Genomic DNA, 24,452 nt, shown 5'->3' on the forward strand with positions numbered 1-24,452 from the left:
ATCAATGAAGCCTTTAAAAACTCAACCAAACAGAAAACCCAAAACAACATACCCACCAAACACCTCTATACCCTATTCTTTTTATAGGCCTTATTCTGATAATATTTTTACAAGTGCATTTTCTTTTTATCTTAATGAAGCATGGCTAAATATATTTGAGTAATTCAAAGCAGAGCAGGCACTGCATGCCTGTAGACTGAGCTCTCTGTGTACTTTGGTGGGATTTTGTTCATCTGAGCACAGGCACAAAATGTTTTTATGGCACGGTAGGTAGTTCAGTGGAAAAATAAAACCTTCTGAAACACTTTAGCTGTCAGTTGCCTACCACTGTTTGTTTGTTACACTTTCTTCCCCCTGAGCCAGTCACCAGAGGAGACACTGACTTTTCTTATAATCTCTCCTCCTGAACAAGATGAATTGAAATATCTATTTAGTACACAGAGGGCAAATCCAGGGGAAATAAACCTTTTCCTCTTCCTTTACAATACAGAATTTCTAATGCAAATCAATCCGAGATATATCTATTTTCCCAAAACAGGAGGGGATTTTTTTGCTTGTTTGTTCGGGGGTTATTTATTTTAATTAAAATAAAAATGAAAGCTGTGTGGTTTGCAACTACATTTCAGAAGTACTTTGCTGCCCTCATGTGTTTCACGGGAAAAGTAGCCCTTGAAGTCTGCATACAAAACAAAACGGCTTCTCCAATCGACATTACTTCTGTCTGAAAACCACATAAACTGTAGAAATAATAATCGAAAAATAGCTGAAAGTTTATCTCTTTGTTCTATTAAAGCTAGGCTGTCTGGTTTAAAATTTAACGGCTATATATTAAAAACAAGAAGAAGTATTCAGGTTGAGATAATCAAAATCTTGGAGCAACAGATTTCAAGGGCAACAGGCCAATTAATAGAAATTGATCATGTTAGATGGAAAATCTTAAATTTTTAATGAAAAGTATGTCTTTAAATAAAGTATAATTTCCGCGTCTTTCTGTTGCTTATGCTAATTGGCAAACTTCTTTCCTGTTCCATTAGACTGTACCATAGAGAATAAAAGCATATGACTGTGGCATTAAGGCTTCTGCTCCTCCCACCACCAGTACATCCAAAGCTGTGGTGACCATAGCAAGCTGTCCTTTGTCACTCCTGCCGGACACTACAGCCTGCACTTCTCACGGGGGCCTCAGTGCTCAGTCACAGTCCGATGAAATTTGCCTCAGAATTTGGCTGCTGAGGTTCAAACCATACTTTAAAAGGCTTCACCATTCACTTCTTACATCATCCTAATCAGTCCCTATGCTGATCCCAGACCTCAATCTGTCAATACGAGTTTGTAATAAATTGTAATAACATCTCCAACGCCCATCCTGGGCTTACGGTGACAAACCGTATCAGAATAACCAATAAGATCTGCCCTGCTAACAAGCATACACTGGCTATAAGCCATAAATACCCTTCCCTGTAACAAAACCGGTGGCAGTTCAGCCAATCCCCCAAAAACCATTCCATGGGAGGAGGGCAAAGGCAAAGCTGGACCGTGACCCCACAGGTTTGTTCCCCACGCACAGCGCTACCAGCAGCACAGGGCACCAGTGCCTTCAAACTGTGTTAACAAGAGGATGCAGAGAGAACTGAAACATACAGCAGGTTTAAAACATACAAATATCCTATTTAAAGGCACTGCGTAAAAATGCCTGCTGATGGAAATTAACTAAGAGGGCTCTGTCACCTCCTAGCGGCCTAACATAGATTTAAACGCTGAACGCTGACCTGCTTACTCAAGTATGACCATCACGACCGGTTTCTGAGGACAGTCACGTTTCTCTCCGTGTGGTCTTGCAGCACAATCTCTCTCACTTGGTTCGCAGGGCCAGCGGGCACTGGCTGTGGCAGCACCGGGCAGCTCTGCTCTCCCCACCCGTGCCTCCCCTTGCTAAAGCCTGTAACCTGCCTTCCTTGCTGCTTCCCTCTCCTCCTGGCAGCCCACCTTGCAGCTACCAACTGACTTTCCTCTCGGAGAAGGGCTTGCAGGATTTTGTAACCTGGCAGACCCCTGAATTCTCAGCACCCCTTCGCCCCTCCTTTGCAGCCCCGCGCGCCTGGTGCGAGTCTCCCGTTCGGAAAAACACCGCTGGAAACACGGCTTTGCCCAGGCGCCGCCGGGCACTCTCAAACACAGCTCGGACGAGGCGACATGCCCTAGGAGAAGGAGCCGCAGGAGCTCTCCCAGCCCCGTGCGGCGCCGCGGGAGCGGCGGGGCCGGGCGGGCGCTCCTTGATGCCCCTCCCGGCCCGGCCCCGCCCGCCCGCCCGCCTGCCCCGAGGGAAGCGGCAGCGGGAGCAGCCTCGGCCGCGGAGGACCGAAGGCTCGGCCCCTTTCCCGCTCGGAATCCGAGGGGCCTCAGCTCTGCGGCGGGGGCTGCGTGCCCGCCCCGCCATGAGGCGCTGGCCCATGGCGGTGCTGGCGCTGCTGCTGTGCCTGCCGCGGCCGGGCAGTGCGGCCCTCCCGGAGCCCACAGACACCCGGCCGCGGGAGCGGGGCGGCGGCGGCCGGGAGCAAGAAGAAGCGGCGGCTGTGCGGGTAGGTGTCCCGAACCGCGCTTCCCTCGCCATCCGCGCTGCGGGGCTGCTGCGGGAGAAGGAGGCGGGGGCAGGCGGAGCTGCCCTCCCTCAGCCCGGGGCCAGCCCCGCGGGTCGGCCACAGCGGCTGCCCAGAGACGTGGAGAGGCGGGGAGGCCTCTAGGTCAGCACGCTGTTCTTTCGCTTCCTAAAGACATAAAGTGATGGGGTTAACTCCCATCTGAAGACATTTTTGCATATCTCTCAACCACAAGGTTTGTTGTGCTGTCAAAGAAGGACATCGGATGAGTTTCACATAACTTGTTCTCAGCGTGCCTGTTTTGTCTGTTTCGTGTCAATGTTTTGCATTTAAATGCTTTTTTGGTATCTGTTAGAGTTGAAATTAGTGTGATGGCTTTCCTATTACTTCAGATACTGGATGAATTTGAAGTGAACAGCTCTTTTTATCTAATGTTTAATGTTGCTAACCTTTTCTTTTTCTGCTCCTTTTTCTGCAGGTTTTGTCCCTGCTGCTAACTTAATAACGCCCACAATTATTATTTTTTTTTATTATTCCTTCAGGAAAGCGCTAAAAGAATTAGATTATTGAATTCATTATCAAAAGATAATATGACTGCTGTATATGGAATAAATCAGTTTTCTCACCTGTTTCCTGAAGAGTTCAAAGGTACATTTTCTGGTTTCTTCTAATGCCTTTTCTGTTATTTTTTTTATTCTTTCCCAGAACCTCGTGTCTTTCACATTTACAGATTCTTCCCGTGCTGATAGTCAGCTAATTTACAATGGCTGGTACCACACTGTAAGTACGTCCAGAGCATACAACAAACCGCTTCATGTTCTATAGTCTCACAAGGTTGAATTGCCCACAGCCTGAATATGTTTTCTTATTCAGGCAGTTCTGGTTTTTCTTCTTTCTTCTCACTGTGCTTTAAAGCTTTCTTCAGTTGCAACAGAAGAAAGGAAGATAGACAAGGTTCTTCCTTTTTGAAAAAGGAAGATACACAAACTTCTCCTGTAAGTGCATATTCCCTATCCCAGCACGAAATTGACTACACTCCTAATAATGCTTGGAGGTCCATGGCTGCACAACGACAGCTATGGCTTTCTGGAGCAATATAGCATACTTAATCTTTTTTTCCTAGAAAGTTTGTCTGATACCTTCCCTTCTTGCTGTTCATGTCTGCTGTTACATATTCTATTCATCAGAGAATTTAACATCTTGTTTTAATTTTAAATAATTAGACAACATTTTTTAGTGAAACTTGAAGATGTTTCTGAATCTTTACTTTATTCTATTATCTGTAGCCACTTGTATATGGCTAAAACAAATTATTTTTTTAAGTAAATGAAATGTTTTTAAAATTTTCAAGTAAAATTTGCTTTATGAAATATCTATGGTTATTGTTCAACTTCAGAAAATCACATTTTGTACCCACATGCTCTACATAGAGTATTTCTGTTCCTTTTGAAACAGTAGAAAGACTAATATTCATTCTGGAGCATAATGATTATTTTAAAATACATGAATTTTCTATGGATTTTAAAATGAGATACAATCTCATGGTTGTAATTGTAGATCAAAGTTACCTCTGAATTCTAGTAAAGTTGTTCATGGGATTTGTTTCATTCATAGATTTATAGATGTTTGTATTCTGTGTTTAGCTATTTACTTGAGAAGCATACCTCACAAACTCCCAAGATACAGAAAAGTGCCAAAGGGGAAGGAAAAACCCCTGCCAAAGAAGTTTGACTGGAGGGACAAGAAAGTCATTGCAGAAGTGAGAAATCAGGAAACAGTAAGTCCTGGTGTTTTCCTTTCCTGGTTCTCAGCAGGTAGGCTGTAGAGCACAGGGAAGGTTTTTTAGGGAGCAGCTCTGCCTGAAGGCTCCTTGGAGCACTGGCACAAGAGTGGCCAGTTGAACATGCACAAAGTCATGTAGCGTTTTATGCAAAGCGGTATTAGACTTAAAAGAGTGAGGTGTAGAAGTTGTGCATTGAGAAACTGTAATGTATTTTTTGATCTATTTAACTGAATCTCTAAACATTTTGCACCATGTGTGTTTTGTATTTTTCTGAAGGAACCAAGGTAAGTTCAACTTGACCTTATCCCACCTGGAGAGGTGTAGGTTCTTGCCTGTTGTTTTTCTCCCATGACTGAATCCCCTTGGCTGGTCAACACCCACATCTTTACCAGTGAATTCTTCAGGTTCTAGAAATTCTAGGAAAACTTACTAATGTGATTAAAAACTAATTTCACCCTGAGGCCACTTTTTTTTTTTTTTTTTCTTTTTTTTGGAAAATACATATCTCACAGTAAAAAGCATCCTCAGACCTACTGTCAAGAGCAAAAATTCATCAGGAAGGAATCCTTAAAATAAGACACTTGTAACACATTTCTAGCATTCAGAGAGAAATATAGGGGGAAAAATAGTTCAGCATTTTAAATGGATCATAACATTTCTTCATTATTGCCTTAAAAACAGAGTTCAAGGATGATGTATTAAATGAAGAACATTGGAAGACTCTTTTGCCTCTTTTTTCACCTCAGGCTTCAAAAACTGACTTAGCTTTCTCTGCCATTTCCCTTTTCTCTCTATCAGTGTGGAGGCTGCTGGGCTTTCAGCGTTGTAGGTGGCATAGAGTCTGCCTATGCAATTAAAAGAAACATCCTGGAAGAGCTCAGTGTGCAGCAAGTTATTGACTGCTCATACAACAACTACGGCTGCAATGGGGGATCCATCGTTAGCGCTTTGAGCTGGCTGAACCAGGTTTGAAACTCTTTCTAAAACTCCAAAAAGACTCCATCAGCTTCTCTATTAGCATTCTTATTTATTGGAAAAAAGTGATGGGGAAGCTGAAATGTTTTTTTAATGATGTGTGTGTGCATCTATGCATGCACATATGTGTCTGTGTATATGTATGTATGCTTATTCATTTAGTTTGGAACCAAGAGTGAATTAGTTAAAGCAGAATTGAAATTTGATTGGAACTTTATGGTCCATAGATTTTCTTGTGAGTGTAACAAATCAGTCCACTGGGGGCTGAAAATAATGTTCCTGGATTCATTTGCAGGCATACAGTACCAGGGTAGACAGTCACCTATGCATATGGCATTTTGTGGATTTAAAGCCCACATCCCACATCCAGGGAAAAGGAAGGATCTTGACATTCTCTTTTTTCAAGTTTCAGTAGTTTCTGTTGCAAGCACCTATGTACAAGTGTGTGTGGAAAACCTCAGAATAAAATGAACTGCATTTACCTTTGTTTCCCTTGCAGCCCAAAACATTGAAAATGCATTCAAAGTTTCTACTTCTAGTTGTTCCTAACACATTTCATTCAATTCAATTCAAAATGTGTGTTAATAACTTAGATAAACAGAAGCATTTTAATATCTTTGAAATAAAAAGTACTCTCTCAAATTGCATTACAAAAATATTAAAGAATTCTTTAGTTTTTTGAATTAAAAAAAAAACCAAACAGAATTTTAAAAAGTGTAATTCTACCCCTGAAGAGGTATTATTACCCATGGCTAATAACAGTCTAAATAACTTGTTTAAGTTTGAATATCAAGAACAACAGAGGATACTCACCTTTATTCCTCTGAAGTAAAATTCTCTCTTGCTTGGCAACAGAGGAACCACAAATGAATTAGGCTGAAGCTGTCACTGTCGTAAACATACTGTACTGCAGAAGACATTAAAATATAAAAGGCTGATGCATACATGAAGTACTAGCATGAGAATTACATGCTAAAAACAGAATTGGACTTTACTGTATTTTATATAACTTTTTGGGATACTTGTGCTTCTTGAACTGTCCCAAGGAGAGTATAATATTGTGTGTGGAAGTCATTCAAAGAGAATTACTAGTTCATCAGTGAACCAAATATCTGTGTCTTGAAATTGACAGGATTCCTTATGAGGATCCTTTAAACCCGAGTTGCCTTTTAAATGTTTCTTATTTAAAGATTTCTGATTCCCTTCTTAAGCTCAGTGAACAAGGAAACTAGAGATAGTAAATACTTCACAATGTGACATTATTACTTCTAATCTTGCCCAGTGCACATTGAATTTTGATTGGGTTATATGGTCATTCCCTGTATGTTTTGAGCTGAATAGTAGTAAAGTCAAATGCATTAAATTCTTATTCAATTACCTTCTTACAGACAAAAGTAAAACTCGTGAGAGATTCAGAATACACTTTTAAAGCTCAGACAGGACTGTGCCATTATTTTGAGCGCTCAGATTTTGGAGTTTCAATAACAGGATTTGCTGCATATGACTTCAGGTAGCTATTATTCATTCTTTCCTTTTGCTGTACTTTTCCTTCTGTGTTCAGCAGTCATGGAGTAAGGTGGAGTGAATTGTGCATTGACCAGGCAAAGGTTGTGAAGCTGATAGCATAATTCTGTAGCTGTGTGCTGGAGAAGGATTAATGCAGAAAAATCTTTGGGAGTTAAGGGTTGCCACAATGAATCCACTCAACTGCCATCACTAAGCCTGTTCAAATGAAAAAGCTTGTGTCTTGAAACTAGGTCTTCTAAATTGCCTGTAAACTGGAACATAGAGTCAGTTACAGTTTTTAATATATGAACATTACACTGCATTTGTCAGAAACAGTAAATCCTACCAAAAGTAACTGGAATTTATTGAAAAAATTAGGAAGCATTCAGTTACTTCACTATTCACGCATTACATACCTATCCACATCCTCTCCCCTCCATTACTTTAGAAACAGCATTGTCAACTGAACTCTAAAAACTTCAGCTTTTTAGGTTTGTCCATGAAGAAACTTCATTTCTAATTTTTATCAGTACAGTACAGCTACTGAATAAATACAAGTATTATTCTGACTAGGAACTGTGTTACTTCTAGATATAAGTAACTAAAATAAATCATATCTTTGCCAGTCCTTATTTGCCAAATTTAGTTAATGAACATATGCAGTGATGAAAATTTCTTGCTCCAGTATATTAGATAAATAAAGCTGTATGAGGGTGCTAATGATAAATGTCTGATAATGGAAATGTCCTGTGTTTTGATATGTTTGAGACACATACTTCAGTGTGTTATTATGTTAAGAGGTACTTCTGTAGGTTTAAAAAACAGTAGGAAGTTCTAATATAGACTAATGGTTTGTTCAAAGCTGGATTTGATTGAGAAGAGTGATGTACAAAAAGTATGTGGAGCTCTCCATTGCCTGCTGGCTTGATCTAGAAACCTGCTGCTTTTTAATAGCATTATGTGTTTGGATCTACACTTGTACCATAGTTTGTGTGTCCTATATTTGTATCACTGTGTTGTATATTAAGTACATAATTGCTGATGTGTGTTACGGGATATGTAGAACTTGGAGGACAGAGTTTAATTATTTGATTTTTAAACTGTTCCTAACAAGTAGATGATAATCACTCTAATCACTTCAGTGTGCTAACTTAACTTGGTATTTTTACTCACTTCTTTTGCAGTGGTCAAGAAGAGGAAATGATGAGGATGCTTGTCAGTTGGGGCCCTTTGGCAGTGACAGTTGATGCCGTGAGCTGGCAGGATTATCTCGGTGGAATCATACAATATCACTGCTCCAGTGGAAGAGCAAACCATGCTGTTCTTATCACTGGTTTTGACAGAACAGGTGCGTTTCCACCAGCTGAACTTCAGCACAGTAGGTTTCTTTTACTTGAAACTTGACTTTTGGGGGACAAGTGATTAAAACCCAGAACTCAGGTTTGGCGTCACATCAGTTCTGGAAGTTCTGTGAAGATCACGTCATCTTCACATCAGCCAGAAGAAAAACTCTTTTTGTCATTGCTTCTTCAGTTCTGTGGGACTTCATCCTTGTGAAGTCAAGACCATGGCTCTGTTTGTCTTTATTCTAGAAGAGCCCAAATCCAGTCTTCCCATACCAGAATATTAGCTCTGTTATTTATGTGAACAACAGTAGGTTTCACTGGCCTTTATCATCAATCCATCAGAAACTGTGGGTACTGAAATGCTAATTAAATCTGTGGAATGTTAGGAGGCTAAAGCTTCCCAAGTCTCATGTTGTCTCTTGTTCATGAAATGTCTCTTCCAGGTAGCATCCCTTACTGGATTGTACAGAACTCTTGGGGACCGACGTGGGGAATAGATGGCTACGTTCGTGTAAAGATAGGCAGCAATGTCTGTGGTAAGTCTGGCAGAAAGTATGTGGTAAAGGCCATGGGCTGGGATATGTTTCTCAATGGCTATAACAAATTAATATAATGATAATATAATATATATAATAACATTATAAAGATATAATGAGATCCTCAAAGAGGCAGTGAAATCAATGCTATGTGTTAAAGGAGGTTAAATGAGTCCAGATGGAAAATGAATAAAGTGGTTGCTAGTTCAACTGAGCCATGTCGTTGAATGATTGAAAAGCACCATGTAAAGGCAAATCTGTATAACACAAAACAAATAATCTAAGTATTGTTGTCCCTTACCATGCAGAAGTAATGGCATTGTAGAATACCCAGCCATGTGTGATGGTTCTAGGTGGGTGCCATCGCTGTACTCCCTGTAGGCAAAACAGCTGCTGTCCTTATCAGATGGGGTGCCATTATCTCTGGGCTCAGTTTAGCAAACAAATACAGAAAGCAAATCTACCTGGGAATTGTGTTCCCTGCTCTTGTGGCTTTTCTTGAAGGACAGAGATACATCCTTTTAGTGCTAGTTCAACCTCCTGCCCCATTGTTGTTTGCAGTATTTTTTTTCTTTGTGTTTGAGGGATTTCTGTAGAATTAAATACCCAGTTTCTGCTGGATATGGAGATAAGGCAAGTCAGACACCCATTTATCATCAGATTGCTGAACCAAATTGGTGGGGTATTTCCACTAGATAGGAAGAGTTGCATATCTGCTGTAATTTTGTGTGTTAGAGTAACCCCCTGGGTTTCCCTTCCATGTGTTTCACAGCAGCTCTCAGTCATTGCACGAGGTGTTAGATTACCTAAGTCTTCTTCACATTAAGAACAGACAATATTCAGTTTGCCTGCACTTAGTAAAGATCCAAGCAATGTGTCCAATCATAGGTTTCTCATGTTACTGAATCTTTGTTCTTACTGTTGTTGTTGTTATATAAACAGTTTGGAAAGAGAAATTTAGAAGTAGTGATAAAGCAAGTCAATTATAGAGATGGCAGGGAGAACAGAAGTATTATTTTCAAAACCTATTCTTTCAAAAAGCAGGATCTTTCACATTTTCAGTAGTGTACCACGCAAGAACAATCCAGCAAAGGACAGTAGTTGTTCATTTTCCCACAGAGATGTTGTCTTCTGATTTAGAGGTGCTCTGAGACCACCAGGAAATAAAATTTTGAACATAAAAGCAGAGGAAGGAGGAGAGAGGAAGGAGGAGATTAGGTTTCAACTATACACAGTGCCAGGTGAGGAAGAAATAAAAGGGTTGCAGATGATTCCCTGATTTCCTACAGTCATGGCATGGAGGGGAGAGGGCATTACATGAATATGAAGTCTGGGAAGTCTCCAGTATTTATTAAAAGCAAATTTTACTTGACAAATTTTTCCTTTCTAGGTATAGCAGATACAGTTTCAGCAGTATTTGTTTGACATTTCTCTGGGCCTCTACAACTGGTCAAAGACCACAAGTATCTTGAGGACAGACACTGTACATGAAGATGAAATTCAAGACACCAATTTCAAATATAAGAAATGGCTGTAAGGGCAATTCCTGCAACTCCTGGCTGAAGTTTTTTAAAATGGTTTTATTTGGAATTTGTGTTGAATGCCAGATTTCTCATGGAGCAAGAAGACTCAACTGCAGAGTCCACAAATAGAAGTTACAAAGATGGACTGAAACTATGTAAGCTTTATCCAGGTATTGAATACTACTCCACAGAAAAATCTTAAAAGGAAAGAAATTATGACAAATTAGAAGAAATTTGGATCAAAAAATCAATAGTATAAGAGTATATTTGAAATTATTTGAATATAAGAATCATGAGTAACAGTTTAGAAAGAATTACAGAATATATCCAATAGAGTGAGTGTTAAATTTTCCTCCTTAATTGAGTTCAGAGGTGGGACTTGCTGGTAATAAAAAGGGGTTCCAGCTTTGCTGAGCTGTGAAACTGCAGCTGTGGCCCAATGTTATTATAACTCACAATAAAACATGAAATTCTAAAATGTTCTGAATTTTTCACCTGGAATGCTTTACCTGTATCTTCTAAGAAGGCCTACTAAGAAAAGTACTGAACCAATTCTGTAATTTTTGCATTTAATTACTGTACCATGTTTTTAGATTAGCTTTTTATAACCTTTCTATGACCAATGCAATGAGTATTTATAATTGTTTATTGTTAAGTGTTGCTATTTTAGTCCTTTTAATTGTTAGCATTTTAAATTAAAGGAAGATCAAGTATGATGTTTCTTTACTTCAGGTTTTTGCTACTTAATTTATTTGGCTGAAAACTTCAGTTCTAAAAAATGTCAAGTCTTCTGTACTCTGAGTGTTGTGTAGTCTGGCCTTCCCTGAGTGGCTTACAAATCAAACAGCACACTTCCATAACTGGAAAACAAAGTCCCTAGTGGGCATGGATAAGAGTAATGTAGTCATAGAAATATGAAACACAGATGTGCCTCAAGTATTTTTGAGGTGCTACTGCCTGTGGTAGAGAACTTACCAGAAATTCCAGCCTACAGTGCTTGTGTCTTTCCAAAGGAAGCACTTAAAAAAACAAAAGTCAATTTAATGAGATGACACTCTTTTATTGATATTCTATAGCCAAAGTTGCCTTATATTGTATACCAATCTGAATAAAAATCACTTTAAATGCCTGTCATACTCTTGTTTGGAATTTATAGTTTGTTTTGGAAGACTTAACAAAAGATGAGCTTTAATACTGCTTTATTTTAAATGAGTAAGTACTTATATCTGCTATTTTTAACAGTATTTCTACATCAGGGATTTACATTCACATATAAAGAGAAAGCAACACGATTCTTGATGCATTACAAATTCAGGATGGTTTGGTTGCTATAGATTCAGAACTTACTTTTTGAATCTATTTTTTGAAATTTTTAACCCAAAATTCCTTTTGAAATTGCACTAGAGCTCAGAAACAAATAATCTTCTGAAGGTGATGAGACTGATTATATCCTCAACTAGACATAAATTAGTAACAGCCATTAGGCAAACAAGAAAATACAAAAATATGTACAAATAAGTCATGATCATAATAACTGTAGTTTTCTCCTCTAGGTGTAGGCTTTAAGAAACCAACTAAGAGTTAAATTGGTCATGGGTTGAATTGGGGGTATCATTTTACTCTTAACATTGGCTAACTCAATACAGATTTATTTTTTCTACAAGCAATTAATTTCTTCCACAAGGTATTTGTACTATTCACAAAGCTGACATACATAAATACATATTTACACACCCACACTCCTTGTGGGAATGTCTGGGAGCACCACTCAAGGTGAAAGAGTCAGGAAGTTCTTTACAGCAACCAGCCTAGAAAGGCAGGCTAGTCAGAGTCATCACTGCTGAAGTAGGAGCTGTCACAGTATTCTGCTGTGTAAAGGAATTTATGAATGCTTGGGTTCATCTTTGGTATCCAGTGTCTTGGCACTAGAAATGTTGAAAGATTGAACAAATCCACAAACACTTTGTACCTGTCACTGAAAAAGACAATTGGAACAATAATTCCATCAGCATAGAAGGCCATAATTCCTAAATCCTCAGTAATCATTCTGTCTTGTGCAAATAATAAGACTCCTTGCACAAACCCTCCTGCATTTTGCAGAGCAAGAATCCTGTCCTAACTTTCTAGGGTACAGCAGATCAGGCTTGATAGGGATCTGTAGTAACATCTTTCTTCTGAAAATGCTGAGTCCATAGGGTGTGATTTCTAATACAATTTGTCTAGGAACAATAATGCTAACCCAACACTAAGGAAGAGTGGGAGAGCTTTCTAAAAAAAGACATGAACATCTCAAATCCTCAACATCAGCCTAAGCATCTGCTTTCTACTCTACCCTCTGTTCATTGGTTGTGATAGCAGTTGATCACAGCACTACAGGGTGGTTCACAGCTCTTTGAGAACTGACCTCCCAGAAGATCCTCTTTTAAGGAGGTTGTGCAATTAGAGGTCATGCCAGGGAATAAAGAAGCTCAGTTACAAACACAGTAGCTGGGGCTCACTTCCAGCCTGTGCTTGGGTTAGCTGGCAGGCAAACTGAACAATGCAGGGTTAATATTATTGCTATTAACGCCTGGACCCCTCGAGTGAGAATTACAGATGGCACTTTCTGTGAGTGATCAAAAGGAGTTCTTTTTGCCCTAGAAGGCTTGGAATTTATATGTCATAAATAAATGTGCAACAACCAAGGGGAGATGCTAGAGTCCCAGAAGTCAGCATCCCTTTGAGCCATCTGAAATACATCTCCCAGCATTAGAGTATTTATGAACTGCATTATAGAAGGTAACAGGGGAAACACATCATTTCTACCTCACTGTTGAGCGCAAGTAGTGGTAGCCTGATGAGCCTCCAGTGCCAGCCTTGCTGCCAATCATTCTGTGCACCAAACAGACATGGTTATCTAAATGATACAACGGGAGAAAATGGCACATATTCAGTATTTAGATATAACTAACGAGTCACACTTACTAAAGGTCTTTATCTTTAGGGATACAGAGCTACTAGGTCTCCAGCAATGCAGGAGTTAATTCTGCCATTCTTCAGTCAATTAATACAAACTTATTGTTAATTCAGAATGAACACATTAATGATCACACATTACTATGCTCTGTAAATACAGAATTATACATTCACTCATGTATGTCTAGATAGGGAAGAAGGCAGAAAGTTTGTGCATATAAAGACATGACATTAGGACTTTTGGGGATAAAATGAATAATAGATACCTGTCCCTTAAATAAGATAGTGCACTTAAAGCAGGTCATAGAAGTGGTAGCTATGTCTATGTCTCTAATGATCATAGAAGCAGCTCTTTATCTTTCCTCTTGGCTGAAGTACAAACAAAAATGTCATTCCTAAAGCAGGAACTCCAAAGCTCAGTTCTAAGACTGGGTGGAACTCAGAACAATTTATTTGCATCTGTAAGAGGGAGTGTTACAGTCCAAAACGTCAAACTTACATCTCCACTTAGTCATGAGCACATCAAGATCCATAAGGGAGGTAAGAAGCTGAAAGGGAACCTGGAAACGAGGCTCCTCCCTTGGAAAATGAAAGAGGTGACAGTGAGACCTCTCATAAACTGTATTTTTCAAATATTGCATTTCACCAGTGCTTAGTGACTTAAAGTATACTTTTCCTAAACTGGTACTGAAATATCAGTAGTTATTTTAACAAATGCTTCTGTTGTGTAAGTCTCGATCTGCCGCTTTATTTCTGAACTTGGAAAAGGACTCCAGATCTTTCTAGGACAGGCAGAACAAGGCATTTACTAGTTACAATCTGAGAAGCAGCATCTGGTCAAGCAAGGATCAGCTACCCAGAGGGGATGCGGAACCTCGATCCTTGAAGATACCCAGAACTCAGCTGGACGTGACGCTGAGGAGCCTGGTCTGACCTTCGAGCTGTATCTGAGTAATCAGGGTTCCTGTGGAGGGCTGAAATAAATTGCTTCCCACAGCCCATTCCAGCCTGAACCTGCTGCTCTTCTCAACCTTCACCTCTCCTCCTGCCCCAAAGACACATCTTACAACATTACCTGTAGAAGTAGATCATCAAGGCCCCCTTCAGTGCTTTGTAGGACAGCCGTCTCTCTCCTGCAAAACAGAGGTGTCCTTAGTTTGTTGCTCATTCTCCTGCAACTTTAATGCTATAACAAACATTAATAAGTAACATGTATAAAACATACAAAGTGCATATTGACATACAGTAATATAATCTACCTTTACTGAGCAGATGTTCATGGCGTTTTTCATCAAATAATGAAAGTAGTACATCTCTCTGTTTTTGAAATTCAGACAATAAATCATCTTTCTCCTCTGATTCTGCTTTGGCCTTTGGTATTTAAAACAAAGACAAATTTTAGAATTCAACAGGGAAAATTAAGCACTTGTATGATTCATCATGCAACTTTTATTTAAATAAACACTCTGAAATTTGCATCTTAGATGTAAGAACTGTATTTTCAAATACAATATATGAGTCACTGTCCTTTGAAAAGTACAATTACCAAGAATAGGTACAATTAAATAGATTCCAACACAACTCAGATAAATGAATATTTAAACAAACTGGCAATTTATCATATTTTTTTTGTCTAGAGGTCTTAAACAATTTAATAGTAATTTTTTTGAAGTCTGATTTATTTGTTTTCAAGACAAAAAAGATTACATCCTTGCTGAACTGTGGGCAAGAAAACTATAAATAAAAGAGTTTAGATAAGTCATAAACAGATATTCTCAGGAAGTTGATAAATTCTTATTTTTTTCTTTAAAAATAAAAAATGAAATATTATTTAAAGCTGCAGGTCTTACAGTAGTCAGGGATTTTCTGGTGTTTATCTGCCAGTGCAATTCAAATGATCACATAGCAGCAAATTGCCATATACTGTTAAACAGAAATGGGCTGTTAATAGTAATGTTCCATATCCACAGCTCAGGGGCCCAAACCTCATATTTACTCTAGACTGTAGATGCAAGTACTAACTAAAGCTGAAGTTGTAGTTTCAGTAAAATCAACTTCAGCTCTTCCATTGATACTAATCCATCCTTTTTGCAATCCAAATAACCCATGTATCTCATGCTTCAAATTGTCTTAGATGTCAAATTTTAAAAAAATATTCCTATTTCCTGAAGGATTTGCAATTTTTTCTGTTTCGTGCAGACAAAGACTGATAAAGATTAAGTGAAGGGAGTGAGAAACTTTGAGTAAGCCAAAACTTAAATTTATGTCAGAATATAATTTTGCCAGATGTCTTTGCTTATAGGTAGTTCAAAAGTACACTATATACCTGTATCAAGGCAAATTCCTCTTCTAGGCCTTTTAAAACATTCTCTTCAAATTGTCCCCAGAAATCAAATTCTTCTGCATCAAGTCCTGGAGTTCTTTCCAGCCATGCCTTTAATAATAGTAATAGTAGTAGTAGTAGTAGTAGTAGCAGTAATAATAATAATAATAATAATAATAATAATAATAATAATTTCAAACAATAACAATGCAACTGCGTTATCCTAGAATTGCAAGTTACATTTCTGGTTTAGTATCCTGTAGAAGTGCTCATTGCTAAATTCAGCATGACCATGTGGATGATTTACACCTCCATAATGGTGCCACACCAGCCCTCTCAGGTTCCAGATTGCATGGCCAGTGTTGGAAGACAGAAGCTGTCTCATTCTAAGGATATCTTTAAAACAAACTACAGAAAAAGAAATCTTATTACACATATATATAAACAGGATAATAGTAATGATCAATCTCAGAAGGAAGACATAGAGCCATCCATAGTTTTTAACCTCTGATAGCCATCACTAAAGTGGGACTATTTTTAAAGTTTTCCTCCCAAAAGGGCTTATAGTCATGAGAAACAATGCACATGAGACAGTGCATTTACATTATTAGCTCACACTTCCACAATGCAATTTAGCATTTTCAGACAAAAGGGAGATGCTGTGAAAAATCCCTTGGTTTACCAACAACTAACTCCCTTTCATGCCAAACTTGTCAAGACTCCAAAACACAATTGAGAGAGAATTTGCCAACATGCTTGTTTCTCTTAAGGTAGGAGAATTTGCCACTGACACTAATGAAGGACATTCCTGGGAGATGGGGGAAATGAAGCAAGATCCAAGACAGACATTGTTACCTCCACAAGTTGCAGTAGTGTTGGTTCTTGCTCTGATTGAAGCAGTAGTTCATGATCCTGTCCCTTGAAGTTATCACGGTAATGCCTTCTGTTATAAGGGACTCTCAGACTTTGGGGAACACCAATCTTGTTCTCTAGCAAGCGAAACTGCAGGCTCTGAAAACCTGAGGCTGGGCTTAGGTGGTATCTTTGGGAACAGAAGAAAAGAAGATACAAAAAATGCAGGATGTTATTTTACAATGGTGGATTTCTCTTGTTCTCAAAAAAATCCCCCATATTTCACATCTGAAGAATATCAAATAGCTATCTGAGGACCTTTTTATATGACTGCATTTCAGAAAAGGAAAAATACCAAGCAATTTTAATGCAACTGTATTGTACCTATAACATAATCTCATTTTCTCCTTCTATATTGTTTGTGCATACACAGGTAGTACAAACCTAAGTGTATGAATTTGTGCTTTAAAACAGCAGCTTTGTGCATTTGATGTACAGGAGGCAATGCTAGTAAATATCATTTCCTTTCCAAACAGACTAAGGAGCTGCACCCCAAAAAGCTGTTCACAGCAATAACGTGCCAATGAATGCATTTTAAATAGTCTTGATATACAGCATAATTCCTATATATTATTACATATAATAGTCCATACATGCAATATATACATGTGCAATATTGCATATTGCCTTATTTTATAGAGTAGAATAATGCTCAGAAAAAATTCCAGTGGGTTTTTTTGGGGGAATCATTAATAGGAATCTTAAGAGTTAATTCATCTGACCATGCCAAAAAACTATTAGCAATAAAAGTAACCTGAAATCCCGCATTGCTAGATAATTGTAATGTGTTTTGAATTTCAAGTACCAGATTTGACAGAGACACATCACTGATTTAATCTTATGTTTCCTTATCAAATGACAGAAAAGATGAAGCAAGTATGGATCAAAATTAGCCCATGGATTTCCCCTGCCGTAGTGTAATGCTAGATTCAAACAAGTGAAGAAAAATTGTGGTTTCCCACTCTTTTTAATAGGGAACATTAAAAGATAGAAGGGAAAGGGTACCAAAATACAGAGGTGGATGGGATTCTGGATGGCACTGAGGTCACAAAGCAGACAGATATGCACAAGTGACACAAGCAGGAGAAGAGCAGGGAAGGCAGCCAGTGGATGAAAGTGTAACACATGGTGGTGTGGTGGAAGGACATAGATGTAGTGAAGGAAGAGAAAGAAATGCCATGGGAGAGGTGAGACAAACCAAAGGACCCCAGAGAAAACCTGTGCAGAAAGCAGAAGAGGTACTCACCATCCAGCCCAGCAATACATTGAGCTGCTACTGGACAGCAGAAGTTATTGGGGGAAAAGGGCAAGGGACAGCAATGCTTACTTCAGCCCCTTAAAGCCTCCAGCACTGCACACCCAAGGCAACACCCTGCAAACCAGGACAGCTGAAATACCCATTTGATAATCTAGAGAGAGTGCATTGTCTCTCCCCTAACCACTTCTATGATTTGCCATAGAACAGGGCTTCAATCTGCAGGGCCAGGTTTCAGCTAAATTGCTAAGAGAACCATGAGCTATTTCTGCTGTTTCAGCTGTTTTAACTTTTGACCCTGAGACCAGTCAGCAGCACCCTACACAAAAGTGTCAACAATTCACTTGTCCTTCTTCACAGAACATGCTGGACTCACAGTCAGGGTCAATTTCATAACTGACCCTTGCACTTTAATGTCATGTTTGCCTCTCCAAGGTGAGCTCTCAGCTTGCTGACAGACACCAGCACACATGCAAAATTCAGTCAGTTCTAAGGATGGGAATTACCAGCTCATGGATTGCTGAAGAGGAATACAAAGTCTTTACCTGAAATCAAAGAAGTCCAATGCAGTCATAGTTTCCAAAACTGAGAACTGTTCCACAAGTAATTTCAGAATCAGTGAAATTCTGTTCATTCGAGTAATAACCTTCAGCATGTTCCTCTCATCTCTTACCTGTAGAAAAAGTAAAGATCATAACCAGAATGGTGTTTTCTCTAGATCTTACCTAGTTATATCATGCCTTTTCACTGCTGTATATCACTTTAGTTCCCAAGTCCTTCCCATGTGAAATCCATAGAGGTAGAATCTCATATGCAATAGAGCACTCTGATTTTAACTTAAACCTGAAACTCTAATTTTCAAAGATAGAAATCTGTTTTTTTCTGACCAATGTTACATTACAGGTAGGTCTATCATACAGGGTTTTTTTCTTTTCTATTTTTTTGACTAAAATAGAAGTCAAATAAATTAAATTCTACAGCAAAATAATTTATAATTTCCAATAATTACAATATAATTATAACTTAATATTATATAATATGAAAATTATATATTTTCCATACTGATTATTTCTAGAATAATTTCTATTATTGTGCTATTCTACAAGCCAAAGTTATGGAAATTACTTAAAAGCTGAGAAGGTAAATAATCTAACAGCTACATCAGGAGAGCAAATCTAAAACATGTTCATCAGAAATGTGCATTAGCAAGCAGAGAAGAAAAGAGTACATCTGGTGGGAAATAGAAAATATTAAATGGAGAATAGAAAAGTTGGTTGGGTTTTTTTTGCTAAATTAAACTCTTTGCCTGCAGAAGAGTCTGCTAAAATTCCTTTCAGTCTCAATGGGATTAAACTTCTCTCTAAAATCTGGGCAAGCAACCAGGAAATATCAAACTACAAAAAATGGCAGATGATAATCATTTCCCTAAATTCTTGGCTCTGTACTTGACCTTAATATTGACATTTCAAATTCTGATTACAGGTAAGACTTAATTTTTTACCAAAAAAATGTAAAAAAAATTAAAATATTCTTCTTAAGAACTTATTGTGGTCAGTTATAATTTGATAAAATATTAAACTAAAAAGCCAATGAAATTAGGAATATAGTGGACAACACAGAACATTTTCACTGGACCTTATGAGAAGAAGGTTTCTTCTTTCAATTTGGTCTCATTTCAAATTTTCTTAATAGACATATGCTAATGATGTACTCAAGGTATTTCTCAAACTGCATGCAGTCAGATTTTAGTAACAATTCAAGAGTTTTCCATTCTTACCTACTGTTATAACATAATGAATGTGAAGAGTTGCTTATATTTGTAATTTTCAGAAATTCTCACACAGTATTTCACTGCTTTGGATTCTTGCTTCTCTGTTGGATTTACTATTACACAATCACAAAAGTGAGTTCTCACAGCAGAAATTGGATGGAAGAAGATAGTATATCAACTTCAGAAGCTGAACAAAGGCAGAAATTACTTTTCAACATAAAAATACCTCTGCTTTTCAGTTTTGTCTCTGAGCCTGCTTTTCTGCAGTAGAATATTTCCAGCCTAAGTTTCTGTAGTTACCCAGCACTAGCAGGAGAGTATTAGCACCTTTTGGCCAACAGAATTGGCCTTGGAAGGTGATCTACACAAAAAGCATACTTCAGGAGGAAATAAGATTTGGCTGATCAAAAATCTGTACTATCAGGACATAAGAGCCACTCAGCCAAATTTTATTTGGTTTTTGATGCTGTTTCTAAAAAGAGCACATGTTGCTTTAGTAAACCCAAGTATATCAGACTAAGAGGCAGGAAGCAAGATAAAATCAGGGCTGAATTTTCCCAAAATTAGTAGTTGTCCTTAACTTACGTGACCATTTTGAAAGATCACTCGCACAGAGTCCATTTCCCACAAAATCTGCTTAAACCAAAGTTCATATGCTACAAAAAGAAAGAAACTGTTAGCATCAACTTCAAGGTTACTTTGTTCTTCTTAGCACCAAGAAAGAAAAATTCTTACATGTTTGTTTGAAATGCATGGCCTACACTGACGCTGCCAGTGCACAAGAAGGTGCTGACATGTACACTTATTACCTGTTACAGTATTCTGTCCTTTACCTAAAGTGTTAGCCAAAATATTCTAGAATCGAGAACACTGACAGAGTATTTTAAAATAGGTTTTGCACATCAGATATTTGATCTACAGATTGTTCATTACAAAAAGAGGAAAGAGAAAATCCAGACCTGATACTTCAATAACATGTAACTCCACACCTGCTTACACTCTACGTGTTTTCTGTCAATAATATAAAATATCATCAGGCCAGGGCCTGAAAAACAGGCAGATATGGACATTGGGGAGTGCCTAACTGGTGAGCTGATTGGTAAAAGGATTCTAAATGGTTTAAACTGAAGTTTCAGAGGAGGCACAAGGCAACACACAAAATTTGCCAAAATAACCTGCATGGCAGCCTGTTGCTTGGACAACACCAACATTTTCACCACCTTAATTTCTCTAGGAATAGAACCATCCCTATCTTGCTTTACCAAATCCAAAGATTATACTTATGGTTTCACAAGCATAGTGTTGATTATTGGCTTACAATTTATAAGAATTGTATTTATATACATATTTATATAAATATATAAATATTTATATAATATTAATAATTCTTAACTATATATATTTTATATATATATATAAATATATATATATATTTAAGAATATATGCACATATAAAAAACAGATAAAAGACAGAGCTATTGCTGTGCTAGTGTCTAAAATGAAAACAAATAGTGTACTGCATGTGTCAGCACCAAATAACTCCCTGTGGCAAAAATGTTGGTCAACCACCACTGCACTCCTCCACTTACCTTGATGTGTCACAATGAAAAGATGCTCATCGTGGATTTTTTTCCCTTTCTTCTCACTCTCAAGTTCTTGAGCATTCAATATTTTGTTCAGCTTAAAAATAAAGGTAAGAACTCTTCTGTAACTCAATTCTATTAGTAATGGCAGTCTTACTGTGTACAGCTAATTTTTAAGAAGAATATTTTTTTAAAATGCACATACAAACCTCACACCCCAGGTTATATGAGAAGTTTGACTCATTTGTCTCAGGTATGACTTTTACTTTTTAATTAGAAAAAATCTTGCCTCAAATAGAACATTTACTTACCTCAAGTAATAAAGTTTTGAAAATAAGTTTAAGGGTAATTTCAATTATATATATGCCTATATATAGTAAAAAAAAAAAAATAGAGAAAACACAATATCCAGCCTGTTGTCCAGATTTTAGGAACTATTTCTATTTGTTTTATATTTTACTATCTCTTTATACCATTGTGTCACATGAAAACAGAGTTCCTATAGTAAAATTCCGAGTAATCTTCTGAGTAATCAAACAACATCAGCATAAGAGCTCTGATTTGAGGCAGTAATAATAATTTCAGTTCTGAAATGAATAAATTATTTTCCTATTCAAATTTACAATCTAATAATAGCTGTTTTCAAATAAATCCTTGCAAGATTCCTAACAGTAGATCAACAAATCAGTTCACAAGCATAGAGTAATTCACCTCACTTTGGTTCATGCTGTCAAAAAAAAAAAATCTAATTCTTTTATTACATATGGCATTTTTTTTACTTATTTCTTAATTACTTCTAGTTTTTTGCAGTTTTAGTTGTTTTATATGTTCCCCCCAGTCATCATCCTACCCCCTAAATTTCTGAAATATATTTTTCCAGCCAAGTATTCTGGACTTTCAAGGACATTGTACAGAGCCTTCTGGCATGCAGAAATTGCTGAGTGATTATTATCAAATAATTGGCCAAAGAAAGCTTTTTGTGGTGAGTCACTTTACAGTTTAGGCTTACCAACATGGATAATTCCCTACCAACCCCCCTAAAATATCTGTCTTCCTTGCAGTTTGAGAAGCCTTTCCACAGTCCACCCTGAGGTGCCAGGTGAGACGGGCACCTGTGCCTGTATCACCTGGAGACCTGTCTTAGTAGGTCTGCAGGGAGAAGTGTCACTCCCAGGTCACTCAAGCTGAAAGATCAACCAGGACAGCAAACATGGAATCCTTAAACTTACTTGTAGGTATTCTCCATAGATAAGCCCACCTTTGCTGGCTTTATTTATTCCTTCTTGAGATTTGTCATCATTGTCATCTTCCAAAGACAGCTTGTTAAAATTAAATCTAAGAAGAAAATAAAGTAAATATATAAAGTATTTAATTAAAGAATTATTAATATACCTGCCTTTTTACTAATAGATGCATCTACAATTCAAACAGTGTTTTATGTTGATAAACAGAACCAGTAAAGCAGGCTTTTGATAAAAACTGAAATTCCTCTTGTCACAGTAGCAGCTGGTAGCATCACATTTAGTTCATCCAATAACAAGTACTCAGATGAGCCCTTGTATGATCTCTTTTATTTAGCAATAGCTACAGCTGTCTATTTGTTGATAGCAAGTAAATCCTCTCTGAGATTTCATATTTTGCACTAACACTTTATCATTTAATTGAATTTATAAAGCAAAACACAGAGAAGAAAGACTCACAGGTAATTCTTCCCCGCAAAGGGGCACTGGCTCATGATTTCCAGATCCAAACTCGCTGAGCTGCACACTGGGGAAAATACCCTGTTAGTGTTCCCAAACCTGCTGCAGCTCCCTTATATGTAGCCTTATCTCACTGCCAAGGCCAGCCCCCAAATTCCCCTCCTTAGCCCTCAGCCCATCCCCACTATTCAATAATTTCAGAAACTATCACAGCACAAAGGTCAGGAAGTTCATGTGTTGCTGGCTCTCCAGGACTGTGTTTTTCTCTGCCAGTTAAAAAATGAACGGATGACAAGCTTTTTTTTTTTTTTTGTCTTATGGCACAAACTTTTTGTGGTTTTCACTAAAAGGTTTCCACCACTTGTTTCTTTGGATGGAGGTGTAAGGTGTAGTGTGTAAGGTGTAAGTCAATGAGAGGTCCATGTGTGATAAAAAGGCAATATTAATAAATGCAGGAATTGTTACAGTAGGTTTTTAACCTGAAGCCTTTTTTATCAGGATACTATTAAGTCTAAAAAATCAGACACATGGAAAGAGAGAAGGGGGGCAGGGGGGGAAGTGGAAAAACACGTTTTTATGGCAGACTAAATAGTGCTTATTCAAAGAGATTTCAAGTAATATATATAATTTCAAAAAATGTACACAGATTAAGTAAAGAACTAAAAGCATCATGAACCTCTCATGCTGGTTTTCCGAGTATTTAATTCAGAATAATTTCTTAATTTTATCTCTTTGCACAAAAGTTTCACTCTCATTTATTGACAAATGTTACTCAATTCTATCTGGTCATCAGCTTAACACACAATGAAGTAACATGTAACTAGCATACACTTCTTTTCTGCCTGCCAGCCCTTTCTGAAAAAAAAGTTAATGCTCAGTTTCACTGCAAACAAAACTACAGGACCTTTGTGACCCTGGATCATTTGCTCTCTGCAAGACTTTTTCTGCTTAGTGGTGTCTGTGTGCTGGTTTCAGCTGTTCCAGTCACTTAAGAGTAGTTTGCACATAAAAAAATGCAGATGTAGGATGTGGGTGATAGGATGGATAGCCTGTTCAGCCAGATGTCATTTGTCAGGCTTTACACAAATCACCTTAAAATTCAGTTGAGCCACAAGAAATGCAGGACTTCACTGAAGGAAACCACCAAGCAAGGTCAAGGAAGATCTTCCTTCATGATGTAAAACCTGACTGAAGAAAATAATCCTCTCCTCTCACACACACCTACACATGTGCTCAGCGATGCAGGCAACTAGAGATGAAAGTGAAGACATCTGAAATTAAATGTTGAAAGCCCCTTTTCACATATTTGCACTCAAACAGTTTGATTTACAAATGTGGAAATCTTGCACATCCACAGATCTCAAAAGAAAAGGAAGGTTTATCTTGTCATTCCTGTATATCTTCACCTGAAACATCCAGACTGAGCCTGCATAATGAAATCAAGCTGTTATCTTGTCTCATGACACAAGGAAAGAATGTGAAAGTAGTAAAAATAAGGACAGTTGAAAGATATTGAACGTTTAACCTCACAAAATATGTTAATGTGTGTTTTCTTGTGCAGTTTTATTTTCTTCTGTAGAATACAGAGAACAATAAACTTCCAGTGCAATGATCTCAGACTGGCAACCTTTACATTGCCTACCCAGTGGGCAAAGGACTTTGAAGTATCAGAGCCCTTTTACACTGT

At 37.9% G+C, this 24,452-nt stretch overlaps 2 protein-coding genes and 1 long non-coding RNA gene across 6 annotated transcripts in view; 1 reads left to right on the forward strand and 2 right to left on the reverse strand.

Annotated features, from left to right (window-relative positions):
• LOC111927854 (uncharacterized) overlaps window positions 1-2,251 on the reverse strand; it is a 59,238-nt gene extending 56,987 nt beyond the window's left edge. For both annotated transcript variants that reach the window (XR_015287476.1, XR_015287477.1), the window contains exon 1: window positions 1,770-2,251. This is a non-coding gene — a long non-coding RNA (uncharacterized LOC111927854). The remainder of the gene's footprint in view (window positions 1-1,769) is intronic.
• Window positions 2,213-11,400, forward strand: CTSO (cathepsin O). Of its 3 annotated transcripts, none has more exons than XR_015287472.1 (9): window positions 2,214-2,579; window positions 3,140-3,245; window positions 4,241-4,374; window positions 5,179-5,346; window positions 6,744-6,865; window positions 8,046-8,209; window positions 8,651-8,743; window positions 9,884-9,984; window positions 10,134-11,400. XR_015287472.1 is itself a non-coding variant. In XM_023924869.2 (8 exons), the coding sequence occupies exons 1-8, from the start codon at window positions 2,277-2,279 to the stop codon at window positions 10,166-10,168; spliced, it is 1,125 nt and encodes a 374-aa protein (XP_023780637.2). In that variant the 5' UTR covers window positions 2,213-2,276; the 3' UTR covers window positions 10,169-11,400. The 3 variants fall into 3 exon arrangements, 1 of the variants encoding a protein (XP_023780637.2); XR_015287471.1 differs by having other exon boundaries at window positions 2,234-2,579; window positions 9,863-9,984; XM_023924869.2 differs by lacking the exon at window positions 9,884-9,984 and having other exon boundaries at window positions 2,213-2,579.
• Window positions 11,306-22,866, reverse strand: TDO2 (tryptophan 2,3-dioxygenase). The gene is made up of 12 exons (XM_023924868.2): window positions 22,766-22,866; window positions 22,295-22,400; window positions 21,072-21,162; window positions 20,068-20,138; window positions 18,257-18,384; window positions 16,400-16,586; window positions 15,548-15,655; window positions 14,481-14,592; window positions 14,297-14,354; window positions 13,721-13,800; window positions 13,072-13,162; window positions 11,306-12,241 (listed from the first exon to the last, which is right to left on the reverse strand). The coding sequence occupies exons 1-12, from the start codon at window positions 22,798-22,800 to the stop codon at window positions 12,088-12,090; spliced, it is 1,221 nt and encodes a 406-aa protein (XP_023780636.1). The 5' UTR covers window positions 22,801-22,866; the 3' UTR covers window positions 11,306-12,087.
• Between the last annotated feature and the right edge of the window lie 1,586 nt (window positions 22,867-24,452).

The sequence above is a fragment of the Cyanistes caeruleus genome, chromosome 5 (assembly GCF_971803275.1).
Source record: "Cyanistes caeruleus chromosome 5, bCyaCae1.hap1.1, whole genome shotgun sequence".
Taxonomy (NCBI): Eukaryota; Metazoa; Chordata; class Aves; order Passeriformes; family Paridae; genus Cyanistes; species Cyanistes caeruleus.